The 19,164-nt window shown below is 36.0% G+C and overlaps 1 protein-coding gene across 1 annotated transcript in view; it reads left to right on the top strand.

Moving 5' to 3' along the window:
* SNTG1 (syntrophin gamma 1) overlaps nt 1–19,164 on the top strand; it is a 313,327-nt gene that overhangs the window by 146,453 nt on the left and 147,710 nt on the right. Inside the window, exon 2 of the mRNA XM_056485667.1 lies at nt 15,530–15,584. Within this exon, the coding sequence (XP_056341642.1) occupies nt 15,558–15,584 (27 nt within the window). The 5' untranslated portion in view covers nt 15,530–15,557. The remainder of the gene's footprint in view (nt 1–15,529; nt 15,585–19,164) is intronic.

The following is a 19,164-nucleotide window of genomic DNA, read 5'->3' as shown; positions in this document are numbered from 1 at the left end:
TTAAATACTATTTATTTCTTTTATTGAATAAAGAAGTCTGTTGAACTATTTACAGATTCTTACAGGCAGCATAAAGAAATTAATTCCATAAGAAAACTCTACAAACCTATATTGTTATGCATTGTGGTTGAGTCCTACAGCCAAAATTAACTGGATGCATCTGTTGAGTCTTTCAGCTCATGCATGCTCCTGGTGCATCAGCTTAGGTTGGGTTAATGTGCCCTACATTGCCAAGAGGAGAGGGACAGCCTTGGTGGCACATGTGAGCAGTGCCTTGGCTCCTCTGTCCCTCCTCAAACACTTTCTTCCACCCCTGTGACTTTGAACATCGTCTGTATGAATGTGACAGTGTCAAGAGTTGTTGGGGTTACACAGCTTTGTTTCAAGCTCTGATCACCTCCTGTGTTGTCCATGTGCTGAGGAGTTGGGGGACAGTGAGAGCCAAAGGAGGGCCAGCACTGTGTCCTGTGACAATGATCTCTCCCTAAGGTTTTCATTAAAACCCAGCTGAATTAATGGTTTTCCTTGCTGAAAAGGTAGGCTGAACCTGAATGCTGTGTTTAATTTTCTTTACTGATCCCCTTTTATCTACAGCAGATGAAAGCAAATAGATTATTGCTAATCTTAAAGGAGCTATTTGTCTGACAATGGCAGAGCTGGCTGGCCTTTTGCTTTTGGTTAGATGACCGTGAGTTAACATTAGGACATTGAAAGAAGAAGAAAATTATCTGTGTTATCTGTTTGATATGCATCAAAATGCATTGTTCATTCTAGTGTTATTCAATGCAACTATGTCCTGAGATACTTCAGCAGCCATTCATATCTTTTGGAACTGGGATTTTGAAACTAAATGTTACATGCAGATAGGTGTTTCTATTTAATGATTTGTAATTTATTTAGTGAAGGAAGAGTGAACAGAAAAAGGAGATTATTCTTTACTGCACATTAATTGGCATTAGAGCTCATCTGACTGAACTCCACAGTAGCCACTGCAAAAATGTTTTAAATAATAGAATGATTTCTGTGTTAAATTATATATATTGGCCTTTTCTCTAAATTTTTTCATAATTGGCTGTATTATCAAGAGAATTCTGAAGAAAGCCCCATGATGTCTCCTAATGACTTTTTCAAAAGGCTTTTAATATACAAGGGCTGTATATATTTCATTCAATTTTTGTACTATTCCCATCTTTGCAGTTTCAGAGACTATGAATGGTTTTGCAGCACCTAATTTCTGTCTGGATTGGCAGGGTAAGCTACAGTAAGTAGGTACCTGCTGAATGTGACTGACATCAATTGTTCTTTTCATCCAAGGATTGAGAAGAGACAGTTAGACCTTGTACTACTTATTGCTGCAGAGCAGAAGTGTGGATCTCTCACTGGCATGTTTAACATTTCAGCAGTTCAGATCTTCTCCCTGGAATTCTAATTCTGCTTCAGCAGGCTAGTCCTGACATGGTTTCATGGAATGTGAAAGGAGAGGCAGTAGAGAGAAAAAGGAGTATTAGTCAATGCTTTAATTTAATGGCCCCCTGAATTTTAATCTCAAAGTAGGACACATTTCTGAGTTGCTTTGTTCTATGTTTTAGAACAGTGTCTCTGAATTGAACTACCTGGGGGATTGCAGAACACAGAGTATAGTGGGGTTGAAGTATCACTGTGTTTCTGACTTGAAAAGTGTGAGAGCAATTTCTCAAACCTGTTGCATTGTTTAAATCACAGTCAGCTTTCTGCGGGATTTCTCAGAGTAAGAGGTCAGCTGCTGAGAATTACCTGCATTCTTTTCAAAAAAAAGATTGTAGAAAATGAATTTGGAGAATTGCCCAAATTCAAATAGCACTAATATATGTCAAGTGTGCATTAATTTAAGAAATTACATCATGTTAAAAAAAAATCTATGAGCAGTAGGTTTCATCCTGGACACAGCTCATCCATCAAATGATATTGAGAAACACATTCTTTTCCATGCTACAAAGCAGACTACAATGTACCACTTAAACTTTTGTGGATTTTCCTCCCTTTCTGTAGCAGAACATTTCAATGTTTTAGAGGGAACTTTTCAAAATTCTTCCCACTTATATTTGATCTAAGTTAGCTTGTATTGCTCTGTAAGTACATAAATTAAATATGGTCTTTTTTTTTCTCTCTTTCTTTAGGATTTGGGAAAGGCACTCTGCAGTATTATTCCAGTGTCATTTTGTTTTCTGGCTTTGAACTACTTTCCATTCTGTTGGAAAATGATTATTTTATTTGGGATATTAAGAGGAAGAAAAAATTTTCAGGCAGGTCTTTGGGAATACTAGTTTACGTGGCTCTCAATTTTCCAAAAGATAAATGTGATACCTCCTTTTTGGAATTTACAAAGGAGAAAGCTATGGGTCTTGAAGCTAGAGTCCTACAGTAAATTCTTTCCATCCAAGTTTTTGTGTACATACATTAGGACATTTCTAATACTGTAATGTAAGAATGGATGCTGTTGAACCTTACCAAGTATGCCACATTCAGCTTTCTTACATAATTCTCAGATATAAATAGAAGGAAATTGAGTTTGGGAGGAACTCCAGCAGAAATTAAAACCAAGGCCTAATATAATTTGTAAAAAGATAAGGAGTGAGGCATAAAAAATTAAAAATACTAATAAGGATAATAATGGGGTTGTGAAGATGGTAAGATGTCACAAGCAAAATATTAGAAATGAAAATGATAAATGAGTGCAGATATTTTATATATTTATTATTAATTATCAACTTCTTGGTATTCTTAACTCTGTGTAATTTAGTGAAATTCATGACTGCTTGCCCCACAGAAGTTAAAAGACAAACATGATGTGGAAAATGTTCATTTTCACTTAACATGCAGATTAGTTGCAGCTTCATTGTGGTCCACATATATTGGGCGAAAAAATAATTCAAGTAGTATGTTCAATTTTTGTTCTTGTGGTGTAGGTTTGGTTTTTTTTTTTTTAAATGACCTCTGCTGAAAATGGAAGCTAAGCAAAGGAGATCATAAAGGAGAATACTGCATGATAAAATTAATTGAAGTCCAAAAGAATTATAGTTTGAAGCATGTGGTCTTTTACAAAAGAATGAAAATTCCTGCAGTCACTACAAATAATCTCACCCTAGCAGCAGAGGCTAGTAAAGTATCTGACCTGGAATTTACCTTTTTTTTTATTTTTTTCCTGTCATCCATATTTCTTAAAGGGTAAAAGAAGACTAAAAAATAGCAACAGAAGAAAGCATAAGAAGTAGTCTCTAGATAACCAATTTTTTAAAAGTTAAATTTTAGATTTTGAAATTATTTTTTTTTTCATATCAGTGGGGTTCAAGACCAACTGAGTTATACTGTGCAGATTTGTAAATATGAAAGTATCTTCCCTGACATTTCTTAGTAATGGTTGTAGTAGTGTGTGTCAGGGGTTTTATTTGATGTTCATGTGGACTATTTCAGATGACTTAAATTTCAAGTGTTTCTTTTTATCCTAAAAAGATGCCATCTGACATAATTATATTATACATTGGTAACATTTCTTTTTTACTGCATGTTCAAAAATGCAAATCATAATTTTTTTATATATAGGAAGAACAAAATTCAACTTCAGTCTTTGTAGATGTGAAGACTCAGTTTAGCAAGATAGAAATTTGTTCCTAACTTTAAAAATGGGAATTTCTAGGTGGTGGCTTCACAAATCTAGAAGAAAGGAAGCATTCCAGGAAGGGGGGAAAAGACCTTTGCTAAATTCTTGTCTTAAAAGCACCAGGAGTTACTTTACATTTAAAAAGCTCTCAGAATCGAAGGTATTTCCTTTCATCCTGTGTTTTTGTTCAACCAAAACCTACCTGAATAATTGTTGCGCATTATTGCTGTGCCGAAGTGGTGTTGGGTGAACACATCTGCTTCCCCAGGAAATGGGAAAAGATGTTTCAAAGCCACATCAGAGCAGGCTTCTAGATGGAGTGATGTGAGATACACACTGGCAGTGAAAGTGATCTGATGAGCTGGACAGTATAATGTGTTTTTGCAGTGTCTTCTGCCGTGTTGGTATCCTAAAGTTTTACAGGCAAGTAGTTCAGGGACAAAAGAATTCCTAAGGCAGGTGAATGCTGTCAAATATACTGAAAGAGACTGAAAAACTCCACGGTGCTGGAAAGGACAAAAAGCTTGTCTACTTGGCTGTTCCAGACTTTGTGAAGACCATTATCCCTGTTCCTGCAGGGATGGGCATGATCAGGTTCATGACCCAATCACATTATGGGGTGTTTGTTTTTTGGAAGTGGAGGAAATACTGTTTTTCAGTAAATTTATGTACACCAAGATCAAGAAGGTAGCACACACTGTGCCCCAATTGTAGCAGCAGATTGTTTATCAGTTTGTTTTCCCCTAAGAGAGTCACTTTTAAAAGTCAGAGGAGAGAGTAGAAGACCATGAGACTGCATATCTTAAGGACATTTTTTCTTCTTTTGAACTATTAAAAACTAATCATGACAGTTTTTTCTCACATGTTTTTAACTGATATGCCCTTTCTTTTTCAGTTTCTTCCACCACATTGTAACAATCCAAAATAACTGTGAACCTTGATGGATATTCAGTACTTGTCAGTCCTTATAGTCTTTCCCAAATCATGGTCATGTTCAAGTGGCAGGTTACAAATTCTCACAGCAGTACTTTCAGACTTTCATGATATTTTATAGGTTCACTTTTAATGATTGTTAAAACTGCTGCTTGAAAACTGCTACTATTTTTACAGAAAGCATTTAGTATTCAGAAGAAGAATGTGATAAAAGGAACTTGACTAGTTTAAACAGCAAGAAGATTAAATATTTCTCATGGAGAGAGCCACTGTTTTAAGCAGGATTTGATGGCTGTTAAACCATGAAGAAATGCAACAACCTGGAAGTTGTGCTGTTGCTAAGAGAGCTAATATCTGCAACACACACAAAAATCTTAATTTTCAAAAGAGAAACATTTCCCAAGGAATGAAACACTCTGTAATATCTTCTGTAGCATTCTAGTTTTCACCTGCTTTTAAATCAGGCTCAGTTAGCTATGCTTTATGAAGAATTATTTTAAAATATGATCAAGAATCACAGGCAAGCATTAGAAAACACTTTTGTAGCTAGAACTATCAGAAAAGATTCCCTCTCAATGCCAAAAAAAACTTCACAGTTTTTTTCCTGATCAAATTTCAAGCTCAGATAAAGCTGCATGATACCAGGATTTCTTAGACCAATCTTTATTTGGGCTTGTTTATTAAGTGGCAATAGAATATACATTTTGGGCTCTGACTAGCAGAGTCCTTGAAATTAAGTTTACAGAACTTCTGCTAAGCTATCATTTCTCATTGTCATGTATATGTCTCAGATTTAACTTGTCTGCTGTTTACTCTCAGTATGTCCTTGTAGTTTACCCTGATGGCATTGCTGTCACTTACCCTGAAAGCAAGAAGCTAGTCTTTTCCCTGGGCTATGTGGTCGTCAACAGATTCTAAAAATAGTATTTTGTTCTACTGCGTGATCCTAATTTAGCTGAACTTCCTGCCTTAATCATTCCTTTGTGACAGGTTTGCCAAATCTCAGATCCTCAAACGTGCAGTACAGCCCCACAACACCCACATTCATTTCCTGCATCAGTGTCTTATGCTAACATTGACTTAATTTGCCTTAATTCAGTGTGTCACTTCTGTATGGAGCTTGTTCTCTTTACATATCTCTTTCACTTTAACATTTCTAAAATGTTAAAGGAAGCTTTTAAGCAGTTGTGATTTAGATGGTACCCAAAAGTGCATTTAAGTTATTTGTTTCTAGGAGGTATGTTACAAGCAATGAACTTTAATAAATCCTGTAGTCCTGGTAATTTCTAAAATAAAGGCCAATTACTATAGCCATACAACTAAAAATACAGGGGAATTATTTCTTAATATGTCTCTGACCCTCTTTACTCCTTATTATTGCTTATAGTCAGTTTTTCCCTAAGATTTACATACACTTCTTTTTCCAGTTTCTATCTTTTGTTACCCAAGTCTGCTAGGAGAAAGGGGAGAGAGAGAGAGAAGAGAAAATAATGTGTAAAGAAGTTAGGTTCTTCCATATGCCTGAAGTACTTTCCTTCAGCTTACCAGTCATCTTTAGCATATGGTATACTATTGATAAAAAATTAACAAATTTTATCTTAGCAAATAATAATATGTAATGGGGAAAAGTTTTAAAATGTTTCTATTTTGTCCTTCATGGTTTTTCTTTATTTGGTCTTCTTATTAACTATCTCTTTCGTCTTTGATCATGATTTTCTCTTCCTGTTTAATGCTTTTTTCCTCTTTCATCAGTCTTGTTGGACTTGGTACTGTGTTGCTGTGTTACTTTTATTAACCAAGTCTCACTCTCTCTCTCTCTCAAATTTTTTTCCTACTTCCATTACTTTGGGGGAAAATGTATGCTGAAAAAGAACCCTATAGCTTCTCTCTAGTTCCCCACAGGATGAGGGGGATGAAATCTTTAAACTGTAACTTTTCCATTCCTGAAATAGATTTAAAAGTGAATAAAATTGTGACCTGAAGTCTGTCCTCTCCCCTAGTCTCTTGTCTGAAAGACTTGGAAAGTTAAAAGGAAGAGCAAAACTCCTGCTTTGCTTCAGTGGCTGTGTCTGAAGAGGAGAAGTCCTTTGGTACTGTTTAGTGCACCAGTATAGACATTCATCTACTATTCTAGTAAATTTTGGTGATATAATTGGAATTTTTAAGTTTGAGTCCTGTTTGATTTCAAGATTTATGTTTGAAGTATTTCAGGTTAAACATTGAAAAATACTTGAATTAAATAAAACTACACAAAATATGGAGTTCCTAGGTCATGTTTGTCATTATTAATGGAACTGGCTTCTGTCATTGAGGTAATGGCATAAAATGGCCTACATCCATGGTTTTTAACTGTCTTTTCCTATGCAGTAAGGAGGCTGTGAGAAAATTGCCTATTAAAAGTCACCTTTTTATTAATTCCCAAGTCATGTAGCCTGTTGTTTTGGAGAGTATTACTTGTCATGGGCTAAATCTGTATAAGAGTCTGTACTAGCAGCTTACAAATAGAGACAATGAATTTGCTGACATTGCTTAATTTTTATATTCTGTACAGAAAAACTTGTAACATTACCACGCCTGTGGAATTTTGGTCTGCTTTTGGGTGCATTTCCCTAGAATCAGGTTTTCTATGGTGGCTCCAAACCTTCACATTCACTGTCTTGAAGGTTATCTTCTTCCTCATCCCTCAATATTCTGAGGGAAGCAAAAGCTTCCTCGGTTTGATGTAGCCTAACTCCTAACTTTGACCTACAAAGTTTTAGATTCCCTTCCCCGTTCTTTTCATTTTACTCCTAGTAAAACCTTTTTATCATGGCTTCAGCATCTTCCAGTATGTCTGACTGTATAGTTCACATTCTCATTATCTTTTTTCATCTATGTTACGTGGTGTGTGAAAGACAATCATAAAAGAAATTAGTGATATTAGTCCCACCTTTATTACAATTACTTTGCATCATGACTGTGTCCAGGATTTTGCAAAGAAAAATCCTTATGACTTTCAATGTTTGCCATCTTGGATTTCAGTAAGATCAAGAATGCCTTAAGTAAAATCTAACTTGAACAATAGTTATTATATAGAAAATGTGATAACCAATTAAATAGGGATGCTACTTCCAGCTATCCACCCATGTGTGCCCTGCACAGGTTTCATTGTGTGGCAGCTCTATTCCTGGATCAGCACAGTTTACCACTAGCCAGTGTTTGTCTGAGTCAACCTCTGTTTCTAAAAGTGGAGCACGCTGTTGTTTGTGTTTTTTTTTTTCTGACTTACTGTGACAGCCTTATAGCAGGAATAACACCCTGAAGGTTAGGGATGTGTGGACAGCTGGGATGACCATTTCACAATTCCATTTCAATCCACTTTCATAAAAAAGGATTTTCAGTGAGAGTTGCTGCTCCCACAGGGATATTTTCTAATTAGCTGCAAAGTATTTCTCACTGGCTACCTAAATTGGCTTGTTTTAATTGTACAGTGCTTTAAGTACTGTTTTCCTATGTGGCATATTTTGAATATTTCAAATTCCCCTTTTATACATTTTGACAATGTACTACTGCAGGAATAGTTTGACAGTAAATAAACTTGACTTGATGATATTACAACAGCATTGCTACAAATTCCTGCTTTCTGGATTCCAGAGTAGTTAAAGAGGCTTTTGCTGAAATCATATAAAAACTCAGTTGGAAGATCTAATTATGTTGATTAATTTTGACCCAAGTTGTTGGTGTTTGTTTTCTATGAGTACTGAATTCTTCTATGTAGAAGTATCTGGTCTTAAAAAAAAATGGTGCAATGTGTGAAGACTATGCAAACAATGATCCTGGCATCTCTATTGGCTAATTTCCTAGTTCATGTGCTGTATTATTCTGTATACTCTATTTTTTTTTTTGCTTGTTTTTTTTTTTTTTTTTTTTTTTTTTTTTGGCTACCTGCTTTTTTTACCTTAACCTGAGCAAGTGTTTTGTTTACTGGTAGCCTTTATAAGTGACTTTTCTGATAAGGCAAAACTGTAGCAGCAACTGCAATAAACCTTGGTCTTTCTCTCTGTTGTAGCTATGTTGTCTCAGATGACAAAAAAAAGGCATAGTTTTTATTTGTGACACTGAAATGGCATGCATTCTTGGTAATAATAGGAATTCTCAGACAGAAATATTGCTGTTGATTACAGGACTTCATACTAGAAGTGAAGTTGCAGTTCAGACTTAATTCTAAATTCTTCAAATGGTCAGTTTAACACATTGATTTAAATATTTATATGAATCAATTTTTTTGTTATTGACTTGATTATTTATGAGAAATCTGTGAGTTCATATTTTATAGTAGGAAGGAAGGTGAAAAAAGCAGTGAAGAAAATCAGTGGCATTCAAGGATCTGACACAGTGTACAACAGCAGTTTGTGTAAGCAACAGTGCAACACAGAAATGCCTTGGTCCACTTTAAATAGGAAATCTGTGGTCTTGCTCTTATCATGTCCAGGGATTTTCTTGTTCTCTGGTGTTTTACCTGGGTGATTGATACCATATAATTTGAATTCAATGTCTGTGCAAAGAGTGTTTTTACCAAAAATGAGTACCTGGTTTCTTCTGGTTTTCCAGCTTGCACGGTCTCAGTTTTCTTCTGTAAGTTCTCAAACTGCCTCTCTGACTCTCTTTGGTATCTTCCAGTCATATTCCCAAAACCTTTTTACCTCTGATAAGCCAGTTCTATTTCAGCAAAGAAACTGACTGCAGTTGTGAAACTGATGGTGGTGGAAATTTCAAGGAGAAAACAGACTCCTAATAACAATATGAAGATATGCACTGAAAGATAAATTGCCTGTTGTTTTAGGGGCTGCTGAGCTTTCTGTTACCATCTGAATGGGAAGGACTGATAAGGTCTAGAGCCACTACGAATGTGTTATGTTGTGGTACATAAGTTGGTAATGTAAGATAGATGTTTTTTTTATTTTGTGAATATAAAATAGAAATATTCTTTTCAATAGTAGGAATCAACTTCTGAATTTCTCTGAGAATAGCTTTTGTCATTTCTTTGTTATTCTTACCTTGTTAGTTCAAGCTCTATCAAGACATTCTGGCACTTGTGATTCCAACTGCATCAAATGATCAGAATTTGTTATACCTATTGGAAAATCCTGATTTGCATTTTCCATGGTATATGAGAAATTTTAGTCAATTGAAAACATGGAAATGTGTGCTTCTTTATACTACTGTTAACTGGGCATAAGACCCATTCATATTTTAATTCAATAATATGTAATAAGTCTGAAATAATATCCTTCATTTAATCTGGTTTCAATTTTCATTATTCATATTATTATTTTGATTTTTTCTGAGGCAGAATATACAGATTTTTTAACATTTCACTGTGGATGATTATTTTCTCAAGAAGAACTGCAGCTAACTCTGGACATCTGTTTATATGTGCAGGTATAAACATATTTGTCAGGTGTTTATAAGGGTTCTAAAAATCTCAAATACTTAAGTATTTTTAACTAGTAATTTATTTTCTAACCTCCTTTAGGACACTGATACAATGTTTTTGGCTTGTTTCTTTTAACTGAAATCAAAAGATGCAGAATAATGTGGGAAGTCTCACTGAATTATTGGCATTAGGCATAATGCCAGGGGCGTGAAATTTACATTTGAGTGTGAAACAATTGCCTTGGCAGAGGAGTGCCAGTATGTCATCCATATGAAAATTTTGTGTTGAGAGATAATGGAGGGAAAGTCCAGACTGCAGTGCAGATAGTCAGAGAAGAACTTCTCTTTGTCTCTGACAAAAGACACTACTATTTAGGCAAAACTGAGAAATTATCTACATCATGTCTCAGTTCATGCAGCCCCCATAGCAGTGAGGAATAAGGAGAGGTTTAGTGCAAGCTTGGGCTCTGACATGTGCACTATCCCCTTTGAAATCCCATACATAATTATATTTAGTCACATCTGCTGAATCACCAAAGGGTAACATTAGAAAAGTGAGAAACCAGGCAAAAAATTTATTTTTTTTCCTAACAGTGTTCCAGACTTTGACCCTGAGCCAAACTTTCATGCTCCAGTTTTCCATAGTGAGCCTCACATGAAGAAATGAAGTGACAGCCCATTGCCATTTAATATCACTGTTTTCAAATTATTCTCCTCTAATACTGCTTTTCATTCTGAAAGCTTATGTTGTTCCACTTTTCTTTTTTCATTTTTTTCTTTATTTTGCCACTTGCAATAGTTTTCTTTTGCCAAGCCAGAACAGACTGGGCAACTCGTTAGGTCATTTTGTGGGTGTTTTTCTGGGGGACACTGGATAATTGTTAATGCAAACAGCACTGAATAAACAAACAGAAGCCCAAGATGCAGTCATTCAGTTAATACTGCCTTTTGGATAACTGACTATGAAAAAATTATGTTTTAGAGTAAATCATTAATTTGGCTTGTGTATTGAGTAGGCTTGCCACTAAAATAATAAATTACGACTGGCATATAAATACCATACTTGTTTTAACCAAGGTAAAATGAAAAAATAACATTAAAAACCATGTAAGCTACTAATTGCCAACTTCAATTCTTTTGAAGCATGAGCTTTGCTATAAGTTGGACATTTTGTTAAGAAGCTTTGTCAGGTAATTATTTTCCTCCCTGCCAAAGAACTGCACAGGTTTGCTGATTCCAAAGTTCATCTCAGTCCTTGCACTAGCAGGTAGATTGAGGTGGATACTGCTTAGGGCCCTCCAGGTTCTTCAGTATCCTTCTTACATTCATCTATTAAAACTGTAATTCTGTGCAATGAATATACAGACCCCCCCCCCTTCATGTGTTGAACTTTTTGAGGAGGTATGAGGAAGAAGTGCCTGAATCTAGAGACTGACTGTTGCCAGCTCACTGAGAAATTTTTCAGCAAATGAGTCCAATATGTAAATTACCAAAAATCATTATGTTAACTGAACATAAGTAACTCAGTGGTCAAACAAAATATAATTCAAGTGTGCTGGAAAGCAATAACTGAATGAGAGTTTATTAATCTGCAGTTACTCAACTGCTCCTTTGATTTACTGTGGTGTCTGCATGCCTCTGACCACTCTTCCAAACACCTTGTGGCAAGCTGCATGAAATGAATATGCATATGAACATTGAAGTAATGTTTCTCTTTTTCCAGAATATTTTTGTTTCCTGTAAAGCACAAAGGACTAGCTATGCTATATGTAAGGATAACTTCGAAATCTACTTTCCCTATTTATAATAGGGAAGGTTCAGTTTTAATTCTTGCTATTTGTAGCTTGCAGAGTTAGAAATGTATGTGTATTTAATTTCCTAAGACACACAAAAAAAACAGATATGACCTTCTTCAGATATTTTAACAATGTAGAGTCCAAAATACTTTTGCAAGAATGGAGGCAGAAGAACTTCAAAAGGCAAACATTAGTAGTGACTATTATCATAAGTAGTTGCTGATCTGTGATTTTTGCCTTTGAAATATGTTTTTAGTCTTTTTCCCCATTAGCAGTTCAGACATTTCTTAGAAAATAAGAATTTCTTGTGTTTTTTCTCCACCAAGTAGGACATATACGAGTGATATGCAGTGATATGCTAAAGAAACTGCATTTGATAATGTGCAATTTTTCCATACACTTGTTATTTGTGCATACAGTATTGTGTTCTTTCTTTGCACCAGTAACCTTAAGAATGAAGTGTTTCCTACTATCAGTAGTATGTAATTTGGCTTGTGGTATTTCCTACACTTCACAGTGTCTCTTCTTGATGTTGCACAAGAAATTTTCTTTTTGTTTGTTACCTTATTTCATTATTGTGTACTGGAGTATTCAGTCATGGAAGTACTTTGTGAAATTACATCTATTATGCCACTGGAATATGACCTGATTTATTATAAGATCAGAGGATAGCTCAAGTGCTCAGTGCATTATCCTAAATGAAGCTTTGTCTCTGAGGGCTGCCATAGTCTTCATCTTTGCTGTTATGCTTTAGCCATTGATTTCCCTTTAGAACACAAATGCCATAAAAATACTGCTTGGTAGATGTTTTGTCAGTATTGAATAACTGGTTTTTCTGCCAAGGGGGTGTCAAAGTCTCTTCCCAACCTGTCTGTCACACACTGTTCCTTTTACATTCATCAGCAGAGGCGAGCTAAATAGGTCTGATAATTCAGTTTTGGAGGAGATGTAGATTTGCAAGTCAAGCTGAAAGGATGGCAAGTAACTTTTCAAAGCTTGCTTGTTTACATATCTTTGATTGCAGTGGTTCCCAGCCCTTTAGAGAAAGACAGACTGCTTTTGGAGCCTTCATTTTTCTTTGAGTGATACATGCTGTTCATGCCTCCCTCTGTGCCTGCAAACCAAAACCAGGCTCTGTCCTGGAGCTGTTTCCTCTGTACCTCCTCAATTCAAAGCCACAGGCAGCTCCTTTCTTACATTCTGAAGCACAGTTTGTCCCAGAGCAACCTAATGGTGGGGAGGGGCAAAAAAAAAAAAAAAAAAAAAAAAAAAAAAAAAAAAAAAATCAAATATTCAGGCTGGAGGAAGCTCCTATGAGAGCTGGAAAGTTGCTCAGGTGAAAGTGGCTGTGATTTGGAGATGGGGTTGCAGAGATTAGCCAGAAGCTTATCACGGTATCTGTAAGCAATGGGTTTCAAGTTAATAATTTTAAAAATGTTTTATTTTTGTAATTACTTAGGTTTATATTTTGTACCTTTTTTCATGTATTACAGGAAGAGACAATTATTAATCATTGGGGCTTTTACCAGCATAAGATATAACATTTCTGCATGATGCATGATATGTATTTCTTTAATTTAATTATCTGGAGTGTTTATTTGGGGTATAAATGCTGGAAACAAGGACATTTCTGAGATGATTTATGAGGTACTGCACTTTGTAATCAAACCTTCTGTGTGCTGTTTGTAAAATATCAAGTGTTAGAAAATTTCCGATAGTTGGAAAAGGGACATTGATAATGGGCTTACATTCTCTGTGCAGCTGCAGATGAGAATCAGTAGGAAATAGAGGGGAGCAGAAGCAGTAGCAGCTGGATTGCAAAGAATAGTAACTGAGATGTTGCTTGCCTGAGAAACATACAAACTCTCTGCAAGGAATTTTCTTTTGTGTTGAGAATTGTGTAGCTCTAGCTTTACATTTTAGACAATATTTTACTAGCAACAATTCCTTTTTTCTCTGTGATAATACAAATGTATGTGAAATAAGTAAATAAATGTATTATACCTAAAAGCCAAGAATAAAAAAGGAGTCATACTGAGTTACAGAAGTGAGCAGGGTTTGACAAGGTTTAGATCAAAAAGTTGCTAAAAGAGAATGAAAGTGGAATTGTTGTTGACTGTGGAAGCAAAGTTGCCCAAACCTGAACTTGGCAAAACTTTTATTAATAGGGCAGAACATAACACAAGAGAATAAACTTTTGACTGCAGTAAGAATTAGTCACCTGCCATATCCAGGGCCCAAGAAAGGAGAGCACTGTGCATTGCTTCAGTTTATTATTCAGAGATGCATAGTTCCAGAAGGCTAAGTCCTCAGAATATTTGGCTAAAGTGAGTAAAGCCTCTTTTCAACTTCAGTTTATTTAGCTGAGAAAAGAGTTCATAAAGATTTCAAGGAAACATACATTGCAACACAACTGACCCACCAGAGAGAAAAATCTTTGAAACTGTAACAGTGACCTTGATTTTATGAGCATTTTTGATAGCAGAATTACAGATACAGTTCATTATTGGATCTTGGTGCTCATGTAAAGCTGATAAGGAAGGAATGATGGGTCCTTTTTAAATTTCTGAATTGTTATGTAGCCAACCTAGGATATCTCTGCTAGAAATTAGTCTAGAGCACAGCCTGTGAACCAGGCAGAGCTCAATAAATAGAGAACATTAACTTCATATGTGTGCTGTTCAATAAAACTGCATTCAGGGCAGCAAAATAAATCAAGAGATTTAATAAAAGGATTTTATTATTTTTAAGAAATTTAATTGTATTAGGACTTAAATTTTTGAGTTATGTGAGGAATTTAGAATTTTATTTTAAACTTGGGCTAATGGTGCAAATTTTGTATTGGAACTGAGAACTATACTTATACAAATAATAGCAAGTACTTTATTAATACAAAATAGCAATAAAATACTTGATTGAGAGAATTTTGTTACAGGATTTTTTTTTTCCAGCCATTGAATGAAACTGCTGTTTTGCCCAGAACTGTTTTGTGTTTCCTGAAAATGTTACTGACTGATGCATGAGTGTTTCTATTGCAGACCCAGCAGCAGAACACTGTTAGTAGCCTCTGCTAACATCCTGTTCCATTGGCTTTATCACATAAATAAATGAATGCATAAGTGTGCATAAGTAAAGGGCAGGCAAAGTAATATTTGCAGGATTTGGTGTGACATTTTGCCAGTGCTCACATGTATTCCTGACTTTCCTAACATTTATTTTTCAACTCATAAATATTTCTGCAAAGTAAGCACACTGTTAAATGACAGCAACTTCTGTGGAGAGATTAGGTACATTTATAAAATGTGAGACAAAAGGTCCTGGTGAGTGATGGTTTTTAATTAGAGGAGAAAAGAAAAAAGTTTTTTAAAAGAGAGGGAGTGCTCCGAAGAGCAACACTTAATTGTCTCTATTTTTGTTACTTTTGAATATACTCTTATTTATGAAACAGAAATTGAAAAACACAGAAAGGAAATTCACACCTGCATTAAGAAAAATGTTTGATTGTCCTGTGAAAGGGTAGGAGTGGTGGGAACACAAGTATTCCTTTGATTATTCAGTGAAACCAGGTTGCTTACTTTATAAGAACAGGAACAACTTCCTAATCCTGTTGCAACTTTGATCATTTCTTCTTTTAAGCAATGGCTATAACTGGACCTAGCAAAGAAGTGCAGTTGCTCATCTCAGACAGATAACCTTTATGTTTTGCTATATCTTTTTCATTCTAATAAAATCTTTCTCTCCATTTTAGACAAATATCACTTGCTGTGTCATAGCACATGGATTTCAGGACCGCCTGTGAAGAGGTAGGATCAGATTTTTTTTCAAGTAGTAGAATGTAAATCAATGAACTTTTAATCCTTTTTATATGCAAGATACTTCCCCCCCCCCTTTTTTTTTTCTTTACTTCCCCTGAAGTTTTAGGAATTACATAGTCAAGTACAAGTTATGCAGCTGATCAGTTCATGGTGGCTGTTTGACTTTGTAGTAGAAGATGAAAGAATTTGCACAAGTGTATTCATCACTAGACCTCACCTCTGTTCCCACTTACCTCTTTGGGCACAATGTGGTGCAGGCAGCTACATTTTGTGTGAGCTTTGTTCTCCTTGAATGGTTTGTATCCTAAAGCCTATGCATGAAGAAAAATGTCAGAATCAGGGGGGAAGTGAAGATGTATTGGAGAAACGTGGGTGGGGGGAGGGAAGCTGTGAAGATGACCAAAATGAAAAGCAATTCGGTAAGAGTAATTTTTGCCTAGAATTAGTTTCATGATGTCGATGGAAAGTCCCCTTCCACTAGAGATGAGGGGAGTGATTTCTGTGTTTATAATTTGCCTTAAAGAAAACAAATAAAATGTATTTGTAGACATTAGCAAGGGCATCTTATTTACTCAGTGATTGTCTATAAACAATTGTTTTAATGTGATTTTAACGACTTCAGCAATTCAGACACAGTGAGAACCATTTACAGCAAATTATGTAATGATTTTAATGCATTATTATAATTAAAAAATCATGACAATTACCTGTACACTGAAAACCACAAACATCATTTAGGAAGATAGAACTGGAAACAAGAAAACTGGCTAGAACTTTAAGTGTGACCATGAAAAAAAATAGAAGTGAAGGGATTGGAGCAGTACTAAAATCAAGAACTAACAGCAGCTAAAACCAATTGTGACTTGAGAATCAGAGTAAATGAGGGGAGAAGAGAAAATAAGCAGAATAAAGAACACTAAATTGTGACTCTGAAAGGAGTAGTAGGGTCAAAAAGTAATATTAAAATGAACCTTGCCTTTGGGAAAGAATACTGTGATTTTTTTTTTTTTCCAGGATGGTATATATCAGGCTTTTATACCTCAGAAGATGCATGCATGGTGTACATTTTGTAGAATATATGCCAGATTATTTGCATGGAAGGAAGCATTCTTTTTAATCTTGAGGTTTGGCTTTTCAAATAGAATACTTTCAGTTGGAAGGAGCCTGCAGTGATCATGCAGTCTCACTCCCTAACTGCTTCATGGCTGACCAAGAGTTAAAGCATGTTATTAGGATATTTTGGTTTTATTGCTATTTTTTTTGAATGCAGTTATTCAGTTAAAGAGGAAGGTAAGTATTATTTTCTTAGCTTTTTATGTTGCTATTTAAGCTCTATAGACTATTTAGTGGCAATTAACTTCACTTTGTGTCCAGCAGACATAATGACAAGAACAGCCACAGAAAGACAACTTGGTGTGTGAGTCCTAACTTAGCTTTTACAGTGCAAGTATAGTGCAAGATTTGTTACATTCTGTATCTAGTTTCTAGTGGGGCCATTGATTTCAAGTTTAACTCTTTAAAAATCAGCTGATTTGTGGAGCTTTCATGGTAGACAAGGGAAGAAGAGAACGATTCCACCCATCCTAAAAAATCTCCATAATCTGGAGACTGCAAAGAAGATCCTTTAACTAGCATTTAAATAAAATTAAATGAGGTAGATTCAACCCCAGTTTATATGTTTTGTGTAAAATTGGGTTTGTGCCGCAGAGTCAGTGGTGTCACTTCCGAGACTCCGCTCTGTCTCTTTCCTCTCCAAAAGAAGTTAATAAAACACAGGTTTTTAACCTACCTTCAGCAAATACCTGTGTCTAAATAAATAATCAGCAGCCTTATGCTTGCACTTAGTGTAATTTTAAACTAAACCTTAGCACTATCGTTGTATCATCTGCTCTGATTTTTCTTTGAGGGAAAGTACAGTGAGCTAGATCTGAAAGCCCAAGAGAGGAGAGGCTGCTGCAGCTCCATATGCCCAGGTCCAGAAGAGTCATGAGGGTGAAGATGTATCCCCAGTAGGCATATGGAGGCAGAGCACACATATGCACCACATGTATCCATATATATTTTTATACATAATGAGTCACACAGATCCAATAGCAAGACACAGAGCATTCACAGACAGCACCAACACTCTCATCCTGCTCCCCTCTCTGGCTGAGCAGGATTGAGGTCCACTCTTTAGAGTATATGTGTATATCTATGTTGTGGGTGTCTCCAGCAGTGGGGCTTAGGTGCTGTGCCCAGCAGCTATCCCTGGATCCCAGTCTCCAGTCTCCCAATCTAGACTGGGCTTGGGTCATGGCCAGACAAACACACTGACTAGAAAACTGCATGTGACCTATTCTTTTTTTCCTACCTTAGCTCTCTATTTTCAGGTACTCATTAATCCCCACAAAACAAGGAATCCCTTCCCTTGTCTTTGGTTCCTCCCTGAATATTCCATAACAGGTCCTGTGCTATCCAAAACTATGTTCCATTGTGTGCTCCATGCTCCCAGGCACTGACCTCTGCTCACTCCAAGGGGTGCTATGGCATTTTCTTGCCATAATGGTTTTCACACTCAGACACTGGAGCTGAAGCTGCTCTAGGACAGCCCTGGCAGGGGACCCAGACTCAGTGTCCCCTTCTGAGTCCCCAGTTTGGGTTCCCACCTGCTGTTGTGGTCCTGTGGTCCTTTGAGTTTGTGATAATAGACTTACAATAGGCTGATGGAACTAGGCAGGATGTTATTTGGACTTTAAATCTCATCCATCCAGGTTTAATTAATTACTTAATGAGATGTTTCACTTGAGGCCAGTATAATGTGAAATCATCCATTCTGTCAGTTATTTCAAGTCAATATCTATCTCCTAGCTATTAATTTTAATACAATTTTCTTCCTACCTTAAATCTGCCAGATTTGTCACCAAAACTTCATCTGGTATTTGGGCTTCTTACAAAAATGATGTTAACAACTGAGGAGAAGACCACTGTGGCACTGCACCCTTAATTAGCTCATGGTTCTATTGAATCTTGGTACATCTTTAGCACTAGTTTAGTCACTTTAAGCCACAAATATTTTGCTGATATTTTATTTATTTCAACTATTGGCTTGAATGGTAAAGTAGCTGTAGACTTTGCTCCAGTTTTTTTCGTTTAATTGGTTCTCTAGTCACTGCATTTAAAACTTTCAGGCTTCTCTCCCCTCCATCCCCTATTGTATCAAATTCTCAATCGTACTACATATGTGGGAAAAATATCTCTGGCATCTTCTGTGCCAAAATAGTTACTAAGAAGTTTTTGTTAATGGCAATAAAACCTTTTGTGAAGCATCTTGACTATTTGATCTTCCTCTTCCCCTTTTTGTTTCCTTTCATCTGCATATCCTGGTGCTGTAGCCACTACACTGCAGAAGAGCTGAGATTACTCTCCCAAACTGGTGAATGCAGCTCAGATTCTTGTTGATACTTCCATCCTTAGTAATGGCAGTAAATGGTTTGAGCTGAGTTTCAATTAGCATGAAAACAAATTTTCCACGTAGATGTGCTGAGGCTAAAGCATGTTTTTCGTGGTGTCCATGACATTCTCTTTT

The sequence above is a fragment of the Oenanthe melanoleuca genome, chromosome 2 (genome assembly GCF_029582105.1).
Source record: "Oenanthe melanoleuca isolate GR-GAL-2019-014 chromosome 2, OMel1.0, whole genome shotgun sequence".
Lineage (NCBI taxonomy): Eukaryota > Metazoa > Chordata > Aves > Passeriformes > Muscicapidae > Oenanthe > Oenanthe melanoleuca.
This window is presented reverse-complemented; position numbering and strand designations above follow the sequence as displayed.